General features: G+C 52.6%; 2 protein-coding genes across 2 annotated transcripts in view; one reads left to right on the forward strand and one right to left on the reverse strand.

Moving 5' to 3' along the window:
• The window catches only part of PRRT4 (proline rich transmembrane protein 4), a gene marked incomplete at its 5' end in the record, with an annotated part of 31,392 nt that overhangs the window by 5,292 nt on the left and 11,626 nt on the right, over window positions 1-14,474 (reverse strand). The window contains 2 exons of the mRNA XM_082238792.1: window positions 6,630-6,728; window positions 9,341-10,074. Of these exons, the coding sequence (XP_082094918.1) occupies window positions 6,630-6,728; window positions 9,341-10,074 (833 nt within the window). The remainder of the gene's footprint in view (window positions 1-6,629; window positions 6,729-9,340; window positions 10,075-14,474) is intronic.
• Window positions 3,483-5,092, forward strand: LOC309541336 (adenylate kinase 8-like). The gene has a single exon (XM_082239109.1). The coding sequence runs from the start codon at window positions 3,537-3,539 to the stop codon at window positions 4,974-4,976; it is 1,440 nt and encodes a 479-aa protein (XP_082095235.1). The 5' UTR covers window positions 3,483-3,536; the 3' UTR covers window positions 4,977-5,092.

The following is a 14,474-nucleotide window of genomic DNA, read 5'->3' on the forward strand; positions in this document are numbered from 1 at the left end:
CCCCAAATTCACCATCAGATCACATAGCATGTCCATGGCTACAGCCTGCCCCCCCCCAAATCACGCACCCACTGTTGCCTGGGGCTGCAGTAGTGCAAAAACGTGGTTACAAAGCATGGATCCACATGGATCCTCAGGATTTTTGCATTGAGCTACTCCAAACTCACTGTCAGATCACATGTCTGTGGCCACAGCATGAACCACAAAAATCATACATCCACTGTTTCGTTTAGAGTATTTTTTTCTTGTTTTCCTCCTCTAAAAACTACGTGCGTGTTATGGTCTGGTGCGTGTTGTAGAGCGAAAAATACGGTATATTTTTTTAGATTTGCCTTGAGAGAGTCTTTAAACCTCTTTTGTTGACCACGCTTTCCATTTTTAAGTTCGGAAGAGAGCAGTTGCTTTGGAAGACGATCATCAGGCATCCGCACAAAATGACCAGTCCAACGAAGTTGATGTTGAAGAATCATCGCTTCGACACTGGTCATCTTTGCTTCTTCCATACTGATGGCTCGTTTTGAAGATTTGCATTTGAAGAGACCCTTTAAGGGCTCAAAGGGGAGGATTATTGGGAAAGAATTCAGACAGGAAGAAAGGATTCCCATTTGGCCTGAAACATGGGGGGGGGGAGCATGGGGGGAGCTATTGCAGGTGGGCAAGGACAACTGGAGAATCAGCCCCTCTGCGGACTGAGTAAATCCACCCCAACTGACCTGGCAGAAGAGGGCAGGGTCGACCCCCTGAATCAGTGGTCCTGGGATACTTCTGATATTTGCACAAAGTCTCCTGCAATGCAGCCCTTTCCAAGGGAGCTGAGATGGAGGTCAGCCAGGAGGTGGGATGCCTTGTCTGGAGCAACAGAGGCCCCCGCCGGGTGCTGTTTGCAGAGGCCCTGGGCCTCTCCTAAGCACACAGGAAGCCAGAGCAAACACCTCCTGCTCTCAGTTCTGCTCACTGAGCTCCAGGCTCCTGCTCTTCCTGGACCAACAACAAATATCATCTCTTTAAAGCACATCCCCCCTAATAATAATAATAATAATAATAATAATAATAATAATAATAATTTATTTAGATCCTGCCCTCCCCAGCCGAAGCCGGGCACAGAGCGGCTAACAACAGTAAAGTAACAACATTATAAAATCAATTTATTATAAAATCAGTTCAAATCAAATTAGTGGCAACCATTGGGCTAGATTTCTGTGAGGATTACCAAAGGAGGGGGTCAGACTGTGCCTTGGCCAAAGCCTGGTGGAACAGCTCCATCTTGCAGGCCCTGCGGAAAGATGTCAAGTCCCACAGGGCCCTAGTCTCTTGTGACAGAGCGTTCCACCAGATCGGGGCCACGGCCGAAAAAGCCCTGGCTCTGGTTGAGGCCAGCCTAACCTCCCTGTGGCCTTGGACCTCCAAGATGTTTTTGTTTGAAGACCATAAGGTCCTCCGTGGGACATACCAGGAGAGGCGGTCCCGTAGGAACGAGGGTCCTAGGCCATATAGGGCTTTAGTGGTTAAAACCAGCACCTTAAACCTGATCCTGTGCTCCACCAGGAGCCAGTGCAGTTGGTATAGCACCGGGTGAATGTGATCTCGCAGCGAGGACCCCGTAAGGAGTCTCGCCGCGGCATTCTGCACCCACTGGAGTTTCTGGGTCAGTCTCAAGGGCAGCCCCACGTAGAGCGAGTTACAATAATCCAGTCTGGAGGTGACCGTCGTGTGGATCACAGTGGCTAGGTCAGGGCGAGAGAGGTAAGGGGCCAACGGCTTAGCTTGGCGGAGATGGAAAAATGCCACCTTTGTTATAGCTTTGTTATATCCCAAGAATCATGGGAACTGTAGTCTATCCCTTGCAGGACTTCCAGTTCCCAGCAACCTTAGCAAACTACCATTCCCGGGTTTCTTATTTTTTAAAGAAGTCCTTCACACAGGTGTTCCATGGATGGCTATATGAAAAGACACCCTGAGCCAGCAGAGAGAGAGACAGTTGAGAAAGAAAGGAGGTGTTGGTGTAAAATTTGGAGTGAATTTAGTGAGGAAAGCTGTCAAGCCTCTGCAGCTTTTCTTGGAAACAGAATGGGAGAAGTGTTAATGGAAGAGCCTTCCTCCCCCAAAATCAAGATGGAAAACTGTGGCAAATACAACAGGAAATGGAAATGCAGAGAGTCTTGTGTGGACAAAGATGGAAATATTTATTACTGTTTAATATGGAGGAATGGTTGTTGAAGTTACTGGAGAGAAAAACTACAGTGGACGCTCGGGTTGCGAACGTGATCCGTGTGGGATGCACGTTCGCAACCTGCAGTGTCCATAACCCGCAGTGGTGCGTCTGCAAACACGCGGGTTGCTATTCGGCGCTTCTGCACATGCGCAAAGTGCAATTTAGTGTTTCTGCGCATGCGTGAGTGCTGAAACCCGGAAGTAACCCATTCTTCCGGGTTTTGGCACGTCCGTGTCCCAAAAACGTGTAACCTGAAGCGTCTGTAACCCGAGGTATGACTGTATTGCTGACATTCAACAACAACAACAGAACCCCTTTTGGATTTTTTGTGTAAAAAGGGAAATGAATCAATCCATTTGGGTAAATATTGCCTACTAGAAAGTAGATCAGTTGGGTGCCATTCTAGAGTGAATATCTTGAACAATTTCTGTTGTGTACCTGACAGACAAAAAATCATTTTTATTTTTCTTCTCTTCTTCTCTTTTGTCTTCTGCTATTTTGGGGGTTTTCCTTTGGTGTTTTCTCTTTCTCTCCTTGCTTTTGTTTTTACTTAGAGGAATTTCTCTTACTGTATTATGAAAAGACTTTAACAAAATCTTTTTAATGAAAACAACTCAGGGAATATCAGCAACTAAAAACTAAACAGGCACCTGTGCTCAGCAAGTACGATAAATTGCTACTCTGTTGTTGTTTAGTTGTTTAGTCGTGTCCGACTCTTCGTGACCCCCTGGACCAGAGCACGCCAGGCATTCCTGCCTTTCACTGCCTCCCGCAGTTTGGTCAAACTCATGCTGGTAGCTTCGAGAACACTGTCCCACCATCTCGTCCTCTGTCCTCCCCTTCTCCTTGTGCCCTCCATCTTTCCCAACACCAGGGTCTTTTCCAGGGAGTCTTCTCTTCTCATGAGGTGGCCAAAGTCTTGGAGCCTCAGCTTCAGGATCTGTCCTTCCAGTGAGCACTCGGGGCTGATTTCCTTCAGAAAGGATAGGTTTGATCTTCTTGCAGTTCATGGGACTCTCCAGAGTCTCCTCCAGCACCAGAATTCAAATGCATCCATTCTTTGGCGATCAGCCTTCCTAATGGTCCAGCTCTCACTTCCATACATCACTACTGGGAAAACCATGGCTTTAATTGCTACTTGGTCCTAATCAATAAAAACAGCGGCCAGGCTGCGCTCAGGATGTCTCTGCGCTCCGAGGGCTGTGCGTTGTTCCGTGTTCCGCTTTTACGGATGGTGATGTCACCAGTCGCTGCTGGGCGACCTCGGAACACAACACCTGCTTGAGAACCTGGCTTTCTGCTCCAGTGGCATCGACAGGGAGAGATGGACGTCACGACCAAGCCCCACCAAGTCCCTCCGGCGATGGCCGTCTACGCCGAGAAGCACAACATCTTCCAGCTCATGCAGAGCCTGATGGAGGACCTCCTGGTCTATCAGCCCGAGAACCCCATCGACTTCATGATCGCCCACCTGAAGAGGGACAATGACGAGGTGCCCAAGATCTTCGTCGTGGGGCCTCCAGCCTCTGGGAAGACAACCATCTCCCGCTGGATCTGCAAGCACCTCAGCGCCACGTACCTCTGTCCCCAGGACCTCATGCGCAGCAAGCTTCTCAAGAGATCCAGCGAGGCCATGGCCTTACGGGATCAAAAGAAGCAGATCCCCAATGATCTGTGGGCTGCCCTCCTGGAGGAGCGCTTGAACGACGTGGACTGCATCAAGCTGGGCTGGGTGCTGGACGGCTTCCCCGAGACGAGGAGCCAGGCCCTGGTGCTGCAGTCCACGGGCATCGCCCCCCGGCACGTGGTGGTCCTCTCCGCTCCGGACACCGTTCTGATGGAGAGGAACCTGGGCAAGCTGCTGGACCCGCTCACCCAGGAGGTCTACCACACCACCTTCGACTGGCCGGTCGACTTCGCCGTCCAGAAGCGCCTGGTGAGGCCGGAGGGCGTTTCGGCACCAGCCACGGCCAGGCGCCTCCTGGAGAGCCACCGCAACCTGCCGGGCATCATCCAGGCGTACGAGGGGTGCCACAAGGTCATCAACGCCGACCAGCCCTGCGTGGACGTCTTTGCCCAGGTCCTGAATTTCGTGCAGAGCCGCCCGCACTCGGACGCCCCCTTCAGCCCCCGAGTGCTGCTCCTAGGTCCCCCCGGCTGCGGCAAGAGGCTGCAGGCCGCTCTGTTGGCCCAGAAGTACGGGCTGGTCAACATCTTCTTTGGCGACTTGCTGCGGGAAAAGGTGGCGGCCAAGACGGCGGTGGGCGAGCTCATCAAGCCCTTCTTTGAGAGCGGCTACCCCGTGAGAGACAGCGTCGCTCTGAGCGTCCTCAAGGACCGGCTCTCTGAGCGGGACTGCCTGACCAACGGCTGGGTGCTGCACGGCTTCCCCCGCGATGTGGACCAGGCGGACCTCTTCAAGCACACGGGTTTCGAGCCAAACCGGGTCTTCTTCCTCAACCTGCCCACCGAGGTGGCCTTGCAGCGCATCTGCCAGCGGGCCACCGACCCCGTCTCGGGGGAGAGGTACCACACCATCTTCAAGCCTCCGGCCGACGAGGACGTGCACCAGCGCCTGCGGCGGAACCCCAGGGATGCTCCCAGCCTGGTGGAGAAGAAGGCAGACATCTACAACCGGCAGGTGACGGAGCTGGAGGACTACTACGAGGAAGCCATCTTCCTGAACGCGGACCAGGACCCCTACACCATTTTCGAGCACATCGAGAGCTTCCTGGTCAAGCCACTGCCCGTCCAGAGGAGGTGAGCGATGCCAGATGCCGGCAAGTCTTGCACTGTGGGAGAGAGCAGCCGGGGAGGCTCAGAGGGGCAGGGGAGAGATCGATATTTGTAGAGTTAAGAGAATAAAAGTATTTTGGCTTCAAGTTGGACCTTGTTTCTGTTTCATTTAAACATGCTTCAGGGTGTTCGTTCTTCTTCTTCTTCTTCTTCTTCTTCTTCTTCTTCTTCTTCTTCCTCGTAGCCGAGTAAGATTGTCTTCCGTAAACACGGTTTTAACAATGAGTCCGTAAGTGACTGTGGAGGCCAATTCTGGATCCACACGTCTTTCCACAGTGGGGCCAGTGGCGAAGTTGCATGCTTCAACACCAGGGGCAGAGAGCAGATGGGAGCATGTCTGGTGCACAGGGTGTGGCAGGTCGCACGCAGGGGTGTGGCATGCATCCTGGGGGCGTGGTGCCCGGCGCATGGGGGGCATGATGCGTTTCTGGGGGGGCTCGACCGCCTTGGTACCCCCATCCCTGATGATGCCGGAGTGGTGCACTCCCCTTGCCCCCTTCCTCCACCACTGAGTGGGGCACAGGTTTCCGGGCGGGAGTTAATCCTGGTGTGGATTTGCCAAGCGTGCCTTCCTCTTAGCACGTTTCTCCCTTGCGTCCTGAATTCGAGTGTCTTCAAAGCCCATGACACCTTTGATAAAGGCTGTTCTCCAACTGGAGCGTTCACAGGCCAGTGTTTCCCAGTTGTCAGTGTTTATACTACATTTTTTAGATTTGCCTTGAGAGAGTCTTTAAACCTCTTTGTTGACCACCAGCATTACACTTTCCATTTTTAAGTTTGGAATAGAGGAGTGGCTTTGGAAGACGATCATCAGGCATCCGCCCAACATGACCAGTCCAATGAAGTTGATGCTGAAGAATCATTGCTTCAACACTGGTGATCTTTGCTTCTTCCACTACACTGGTATTAGTTTGCCTGTCTTCACTGGCATTAGTTCACCTATCCTCCCAAGTGATGTGTACATTTTTTCAGAGACATGTCTTGTAGTGATCTGCTCTAAAAGTTCACATCTGTTAAACTATGGAACTCCCTCCAGCAGGAGGCAGCAATGGCCACCAAACTGGATGGCTTGAAAGGGGGATTAGAAAGATTCTGGCTGTGAGTCAGATTTTGGCTCTGCTCTGCTCTCCACAGCCGGAGCGGGCAGTGCTTCTGAAAACCATTTCAGGAGGGGAGAGCTGCTCTCGTGCTCAGATCCTGCTTGCGGGTTTCCCACAGTCAACAATTCATCCACTGTGGGAAGAGGATGCTGGAATCCACTGTCGAACAGCTCTTACTGTCAGGAAGTTCTTCCTAATGTTTAGGTGGAATCTTCTTTCTTGTAGTTTGGATGCATTGCTCCGTGTCCGCTTCTCTGGAGCAGCAGAAAACAACCTTTCTCCCTCCTCTATGTGACATCCTTTTATATATCTGAACATGGCTATCATATTATCCCTTAACCTCCTCTTCTCCAGGCTAAACATGCCCAGCTCCCTTAGCCGTTCCTCATAAGGCATCGTTTCCAGGCCTTTGACCTTTGACCTGCGAGCCCCTCCATCCTTTGGAGCCTGGAGCTCAGGTGAGCATCTTGGGACCAACTCTCCCTCCCATCTTCCCTCGCCTGCCTCTCTGACATTCTCACCTTGCTCTGGGGTGGGGTAGGAGCCCCCAGGTTGCTCCCCGGCGCTGCCTGTGACGTTCCACTCAGGAGGCTCTGGCGGAAGCGTGGATCCAAATAGGCCTGAGGGGAGAAGCGGAGAATTGAGAGGGGCTCGGGGGCGCTGCTCCCCTCTTTCCGTCCCGCCACGAGGCCATCAGGCACCTAGACCAATGCCAGACCCTCCCAGACACTTGCAAAGCAGATTAGAAGTGAAATAAAAAACTGTAAGGTCTTATATATAAAAGATAAATGTTCATAACTGCATATATAAACCATATGTCTGAAACCCCACAGAAAAAGCCCTGAAACCATTTTGTCCCTCCCAAATTGACCCCAAATAATTTCTCTGCAAGGTCGCAGGAAAATGGAAAAGCCTCCCCATTGTCTTTTCCTTCACAAATCCTGCCTTAAGGGTATGTCTGTGTTTGAATAGGGTGAGCCTGTGACCTGGCTCAGGAACTAAGTATTTATCATTACAAAAGACTGGCCAGGCTCCCCAGGGTATCCAATCGAGTAAGCATGAACAGGTAACCTGCCAGACAGGAGGTAAACAACGCAGTCAGATTTCTGTTGTAGACCACCTTTTCAGTGATGTAGGTATGATGTTTCTGGGGGTGGTCTTGAGCTCCAGGGCAGGCAATTTAAAATGTCTATATAAGGGGGGGCACACCTTTGTTCTGGGTCCTCCTCCTTTCCTGTGTGTGAGGGGAGCACCCTGTTGCAACAGATCAATAGAGATCAGGCTTACGAGCTGCTTCGCTTCTCAATATTCTCTGCTTGGCCTCTGTTCTTTTCTCCAACCGATGGAGAACCTACAAAGGACTCTATAAGGGCTCTTGTGTTCCCCATAAGGGAATAAGGCCAGATTTTTGTTTTTTACAGAACTGTGGTGTTGGAAGGGACCCCCAAGACTCATCTAGTCCAATCATGGCTGAAGAATCCCTAAGGAATCCCCTTTGTCCGGCCACGGAGGAGATGCTTCTCTCCTCTGCCTGGCTCCATTGCGAGAGAGGCCTTGCTTCTTGCCCGCTGCGCCACGGCAGGCCTGGGCAAAGATGGCTGTGCCACACAGCCGAGCTGGAGAGGGAGCAGCGGCTTCAGGTAGAGCGTGGCATGGCCAACGGCTGTCGAGGGCTCCTAGCCAGGATGGCCAAGCTGTGCCCTCCTCAGCTGGAGGCTGCAACGACCAGCTGCTGCAAACCACTGGAAGATGCCAGTCGATATCTGCCCTGCTTTTGTTTCCCTGGGATCTTCCAGGGTTCAGCGTCATTCTGTGCCAACTCAATGGAGGCTGCTCCATTAGAGTAACCGGGGAGCCGTCCTGCCAACCTCCCTCTTGGAACCCAGCCAGCCCCCACCTGCCCTGCCCCCTTGGCAGCCAGTCCAGAGGGTGGCACGGCCTGAGGAAGACGAAGATATAATGGCTTAGCTCTGCTCTGGTGCCCCCTGCTGTTGGCCTCCTGGCCTCCCGCCCTACCCCTCCCAAGGTGTAACAAAGGAAATCCCCTGGGTTGCAAAAATAGACAAACTCTAAACAATCACAGGGAAAAGGCGGCTAATAAGAATATATTAGTCACAAGTCTATTTCAAAAATTTTAAATGGAAAATTCAGCTGAAAGGCTTGTTTGCCTCTATGATATTATTTGACTACTTGTTTTAATTTGGCACATGCAATTGATTGAATTGTACTATTTGTGACTCCATCATAGTTTAGAGGTCCCGGGCCCTAAGGAAGCCAGACTATCCTCCCCCAGGGCCAGGGCCTTTTCAGTGATGGCTCCGACCTGGTGGAATGCTCTGTCCCGGGAGACCAGGGCCCTGCAGGATTTAACCTCCTTCCGCAGGGCCTGTAAGACAGAGCTATTCCGCCTGGCTTTCAATTTGAATTTAGCCTGATCTTTTATTCCCCTTCCTTCCCTCCCCCTTTTATGAAGATTCCCCGCTCTGGGATCCCACAGCTAATTATCCCCTGGTCTCCTCGCTGGCCCAAGTAGGACTCATTTAGCCAGGTAGCCCTGGGGATCATCTCATGTTTATTGGATGGATTTCCCCCCTAAATTGATTTTTGAATTCTGAATTTATTGTTATCCAGGTCTTATACTGTATTTTATGCTGTCTTTTGTTGCATCAATTAAGTGTTTTAAATTTGTTGTTAGCCACCCTGAGCCCGGTTTTCTGAACCGGGAAGGGCGGGGTATAAATACAATATTATTATTATTATTATTATTATTATTATTATTAATCATAGATTTCCTGTTTAAAAATTGTGAAATATACTTGTCACTAGTATTCTTGCTACCCCTCCCAAGGGGCACCAGCCACCCTGCAGGATCAGGCCAGGGGCCCATCTAGACCAGAGACCTGCTCTCCCAGTGGCTGACCAGATTTCCCAATGGGGAATCTGCAAATGGGATCCGAGCGGAGCAGCAACTCTCTCCAGCTCTGAGCGACCGAGAGGCAGAGCAGAGCTATGGCAAGCCTCTTTTGCCCCATGAATTTCTCCAACCCTCTCTTAAAGCCTTCCAAATGGGTTGGCCGTCACTGCAGCGGGGAGTTCCACAGTTCAACTCTGGAGGAACTCAGCGGGCAGGAGGAAGATGGGGCGAAGCTAGGAGGAGGCACCTCTTCCTAGTCATGGGCTCCAGCGCCCCCTACTGTTGGCCTCCCTCCCTCCCCGTGCAACAGATACTCACCCGGTCCCCCCAGTTTGCTGGCAATCTCCGAGATCCCGACCCGGAGGCCAGGGAGCAGCGGGTACCGCCTGGCAGTGCCACCACTGCTGCCGTTGGGTGCCAGGCCTCCCTCCTTGCCCAGCCCGGCCGTCAGGTCAATGTCGATCTTGAACTCCAGCTCCTTGCTGTCTTCCCCCACGGGGGCAGCCAAGACCTTCTCCGTCAGCCTGGGCCAGAGCGTCAGTGGGTGCTGAGGGGTGGGTCCGGGGCCCGGGAGGTCGGGGTCGGCGGGTGCCGGGGGGCCACCCCAAGCCCACCCGCCCGGCCCAGGGGGGAGCTCCTCAGCAGGGATGCTAGCCTGCCACCCGGAGCCCCCCAGGGCCTCTGCCCAGAAGCGACCGGCACCCGGCGGCTGGGAGTGGGTGGGGGCAGCTGGCTGGGCGGGGGGCTTCGTGCTGGCCGGCCCCTCGCCCGCCCGGCCCTTGCCCCGAACCTTGATCTTGAAGTTGAGCCCCAGGTTCAGGGACAAACCAGGGGCTTCGCTGTGGGTGGGCAGCAGGGTGGGGGTCACCGGTGGGGGGGTGGGGGACGTGCCGGGGGCCTGGAGCCCATGGCTGGAGTTGTTGCTGAGCCCCGCTGGCAGGCGGGGGCCGGGAGGCGTCCCGGAGCCCAGAGGGGGCAGGCAGAGGAGAAGCAGGAACCTCCACATTGGCCTCCGTCGCAGGCTCCGTCCGACGGCCTCTTGCAGGAGGAACCTGGAGAACGGAGCGGAGAGAAAGAGGGTCAGCAGGATGGGGAGACGGAGGGAGGACGTCAAAAGAGGGGGCCGGATCTGGCCAACGAGGCTGGCATCACAGTGGGCAGCCACAGACGGGTGGAGCAAGGTGGGTGCGGTTCGCCCCGGGTGTCAGCAACTCTGGTTCCCCCCCAAAATATGAAATAAAGTCATACCATTTTTGCAGGCAAAAAACAAAATAAAAATGTCAATGTGCGTGGGGGTGACAATAAATTTTCTGCACCGGGTACTACCTGACCTTGCTACGCCACTGGCCACAGAGGCAGGGTTAGGGGCATAGCTGTCAACGTTTCCCTTTTCTTGCAAGGAATCCTATTCGGAATAAGGGGATTTCCCTTAAAAAAAGGGAAAACGTTGACAGCTATGGTTAGGGGACAGCGACTGCTTTGCCCACTCTAGGCACCAAGTTAAGAGGGCGAAGCAAATATATAAAAGGATGTCACATAGAGGAGGGAGAAAGGTTGTTTTCTGCTGCTCCAGAGAAGCGGACACGGAGCAATGGATCCAAACTACAAGAAAGAAGATTCCACCTAAACATTAGGAAGAACTTCCTGACAGTAAGAGCTGTTTGACAGTGGAATTTGCTGCCAAGGAGTGTGGTGGAGTCTCCTACTTTGGAGGTCTTTAAGCAGAGGCTTGACAACCATATGTCAGGAGTGCTCTGATGGTGTTTCCTACTTGGAAGGGGGTTGGACTCGATGGCCCTTGGGGTCTCTTCCAACTCTAGGATTCTATGATTCTAAGCAACGATTGTGGGAGGCATCGTGCAGGGCGCTGCCGAAATCTGAAACCCCAAAGTCCACCACTGGCCACCATTTCCCTTGCCCTGGGTGCCAAGGCGAGCGGGGGATGGGGGGCAGGTGCTGCAGGGCTCCACAACAATGATTAATTAATTAACTTTGCATAACGCCCTCCATCCATAGGCCTCAGGGTGGTTCACGACATCAATCATTTAATAATAATAATAATAATAATAATAATAATAATAATAATAATAGTATTTATACCCCCCCCTGACTGGGTTTCCCCAGCCACTCTGGGCAGCTCCCAACAGAATACAGTGGTACCTTGGGTTAAGTACTTAATTCGTTCTAGAGGTCCGTTCTTAACCTGAAACTGTTCTTAACCTGAAGTACCACCTGAAGCTAATGGGGCCTCCCGCTGCTGCCAGAGCACGATTTCTGTTCTCATCCTGAAGCAAAGTTCTTAACCTGAAGAACTATTTCTGGGTTAGCAGAGTCTGTAACCTGAAGCATATGTAACCCAAGGTACCACTGTACATTGGTACCTGGGTTTATGAACTTAATCCGTTCCAGAAGTCTGTTCTTAAACCAAAACCGTGCTTAAACTGAGGCGCACTTTCCCTAATGAGGCCTCCCGCTACCAGTGGCCTTCCACCGTTCGGATTCCATTTGTAGACCGAGGTAAAGTTTGCAAACTGGGACACTACTTCCGGTTTTGCGGAGTTCGTAAACGGAATTGTTCGTAAACAGGACTGTCCTTAAACCGAGGTACCACTGTATTAAAAACACACCAAACATTAAAAACTTCCCTAAACCGCAAAATTCATAATAGATATGAAAACTAAAACAAACCGAGAGTCCCACACAGACATCCAGCACATTTTAAAGGGCATCGGATATCCATTAGCCAGTGGCCTGGTTGGAGATGAAGGTTTTCACCAGGTGCCTAAAGGTGTTTGAGGAAGGTGCCAGGTGATCCTTCCTGGGGAGATTCGGGAGGGGAAATCTCTCTAGAGCAGGGGTAGGGAAACTAAGGTCCAGGGGCCAGATCCTGCCCAATCGCCTTCTTAATCTGACCTGCGGACGGTCCAGGAATCTGCATGTTTTTACGTGAGTAGAATGTGTCATTTTATTTAAAATGCATCTCTGCGTTATTTGTGGGGCATAGGAATTCATTCTACTTTTTTCAAAATATAATCCAGCCCACCACAAGGTCTGAGGGACAGTGGACCAGCCCCCTGCTGAAAAAGTTTTCTGACCCCTGCTCTAGAGCACCACAACTCCTCTCCCTGACCCTGGAGTTCTGGTCTGATCCTTATCACCTCCCCACATCTACCTGCGCTCTCTTTGGCTGTTTCTACGGCATGATATGGGGGTTTCCCATGCCCACGCCTGGCCAGCTCCCCCATTTGCCCTCCCGGCCACCCTCGGAGGCCACAGGCGGAGAGAAAAGCAAACAGCCGCCTCCGTCCCACTTCTCCACCAGTCCTTGGGCCAGATAATCCCTAGCAAGCAAAGCGAGTCCAGCAAAATCTGGAAGGAGGTCAGACTAGACTTGCCTGCAATTAAGGGAAGGGTTGTGGGGAGATAAGAGCAAGCAATAAACAAACAGGGTCATTAGGCGCCCCGAGCTATTGCAGAAAAGGACTCCTTGACCCTCAGTAAACTTATGGAAAATTTCGGGCAGAATTCCCTATGGGGTGGGGCTATGGCTCCCCTTTTGGGAACTGCGGCCCTGCCATCTCTTGTCACAGATATGCACATGGGGGCAGCAGGAAGAATCCCCCACTTTCTGGGCTTTTCTCCTGGATCAGTGTTTCCAAAACCTGGGTCTCCGCTGCTTTTGGACTTCCCATCACCCCGGCGCCTGGTCCTGCTAGCTAGAGATGGTGGAAGTTGTAGTCCGAAAAACAGCAGGAGGCTTGGGTTTGGCAAACCCTGTCCTGGAGGGACACACGGTATCACCCCACCCCCCATGCATTCATTCCTCACAGGCCATAGAATCATAGAAGGGACCCCTGGGTGTTATCTAGTCAACCCCCCCCCCTGCGATGCTGAGATCACAGCTCACAAATCCCAGACGGAGAGTCAAGAGGTCATCTCCTTTTCAAAAGACCTGGCTCCCAGTATGTTTTTGGGCACAATTCAAAGTGTTGGTGCTGACCTTTAAAGCCCTAAATAGCCTCGGTCCTATATATCTGAAGGAGCGTCTCCACCCCCATCGTTCAGCCTGGACACAGAGATCCAGTGATGAAGGCCTTCTGGCAGTTCCCTCCCTGCGAGAAGTGAGGTTACAGGGAACCAGGTAGAGGGCCTTCTCAGTAGTGGCACCTGCGCTGTGGAACGCCCTCCCACCAGATGTCAAAGAGAACAACAACTACCAGACTTTTAGAAGACATCTGAAGGCAGCCCTGTTTAGGGAAGCTTTTAATGTTAGATGCATTGTTGTTGTTTAGTTGTTTAGCTGTGTCCGCCTCTTCGTGACCCCCTGGACCAGAGCACGCCAGGCACTCCTGTCTTCCACTCCCTCCCGCAGTTTGGTCAAACTCATGCTGGTAGCTTCAAGAACACTGTCCCACCATCTCGTCCCCTTCTCCTTGTGCCCTCCATCTTTCCCAGCATCAGGGTCTTTTCCAAGGAGTCTTCTCTTCTCATGAGGTGGCCAAGGTCTTGGAGCCTCCGCTTTGATGCATTACTGTATTTTAATATTTTGTTGGAAGCCGCCCAGAGTGGCTGGGGAAGCCCAGCCGGATGGGCGGGGTATAAATAATAAATAATTGTTGTTGTTGTTGTTGTTGTGATGCTCCCCAGAGAGTTGGCCCTGAAACATCTCGCCCTAATTCAATGGGCAAAGTGGTCGGAACTTCCTGGATAACTCGGTTGGTTGGAGTGTGATGCCAATCACAAGCAAGGTTGCAGGTCCTGTAGGCTCTCCTTATGAAGCCGGGTGGTCCTCAACACCCACCCACCCCTTGCCAACCCCTCCTGGGGAATCCCATCTCTTTGGGAACCCCCGGCCTAGGGAATGGTGAGCTCCATTGCTCTAACTCAGAGTAAGGCAGCTTTCTGTTTCCAACAAGCCAGAGTTGTGTCATTTGCTTCTGGGGCAGGTCGCCCGGCACCCCCACCCCCCAGCACCGCACAGCCTGGTGACCAAGTTAGAAAGCGGATCCCGTCAGGCGCCCAGCTCCCTCCGAGCTCAGTCGGGGAGAAGCGTCCCGTGCAATCGATGTGACAAGAGGACGAGGAGACGCGGGAGGTGACGGTTTCCGCTCCAGCGTCCCAGTTGGAGCAAGGACGCGAGGAGCTCTCCCTCCAGCGAGACGGGATCATGCACGAGCGCACAGCACACGCAGCCAAGAAGAAACTACCCTCCTGCCACTCTCCGGTGAGAGCAGGACTTTGGCGGGTCGTCACTGTCACCCAGGCTGAGCTGAGCTGGCGGTTGGAGTGCGCTGGGAGGGAAGCAGGAAGACAAGGCAAAGTCACCAAGTCTCGCCCCGTCTTGCACAGGCTGCTCCTCTGAGGCCAGCCAAACTGCCTCGCTTCTCTCCAGAAAACCCAGACCAGTGGTCCATCTAGTTCAGTATTGCCTGCTCAGACTGGCAGCAACTCT

The sequence above is a fragment of the Podarcis vaucheri genome, assembly GCF_965113315.1.
Source record: "Podarcis vaucheri genome assembly, chromosome: 10".
NCBI lineage: Eukaryota > Metazoa > Chordata > Lepidosauria > Squamata > Lacertidae > Podarcis > Podarcis vaucheri.

Excerpts from the sequence above, each read along its gene's own strand:
- LOC309541336 (XM_082239109.1), top strand. The coding sequence starts at position 3,537 with ATGGACGTCACGACCAAGCCCCACCAAGTCCCTCCGGCGATGGCCGTC.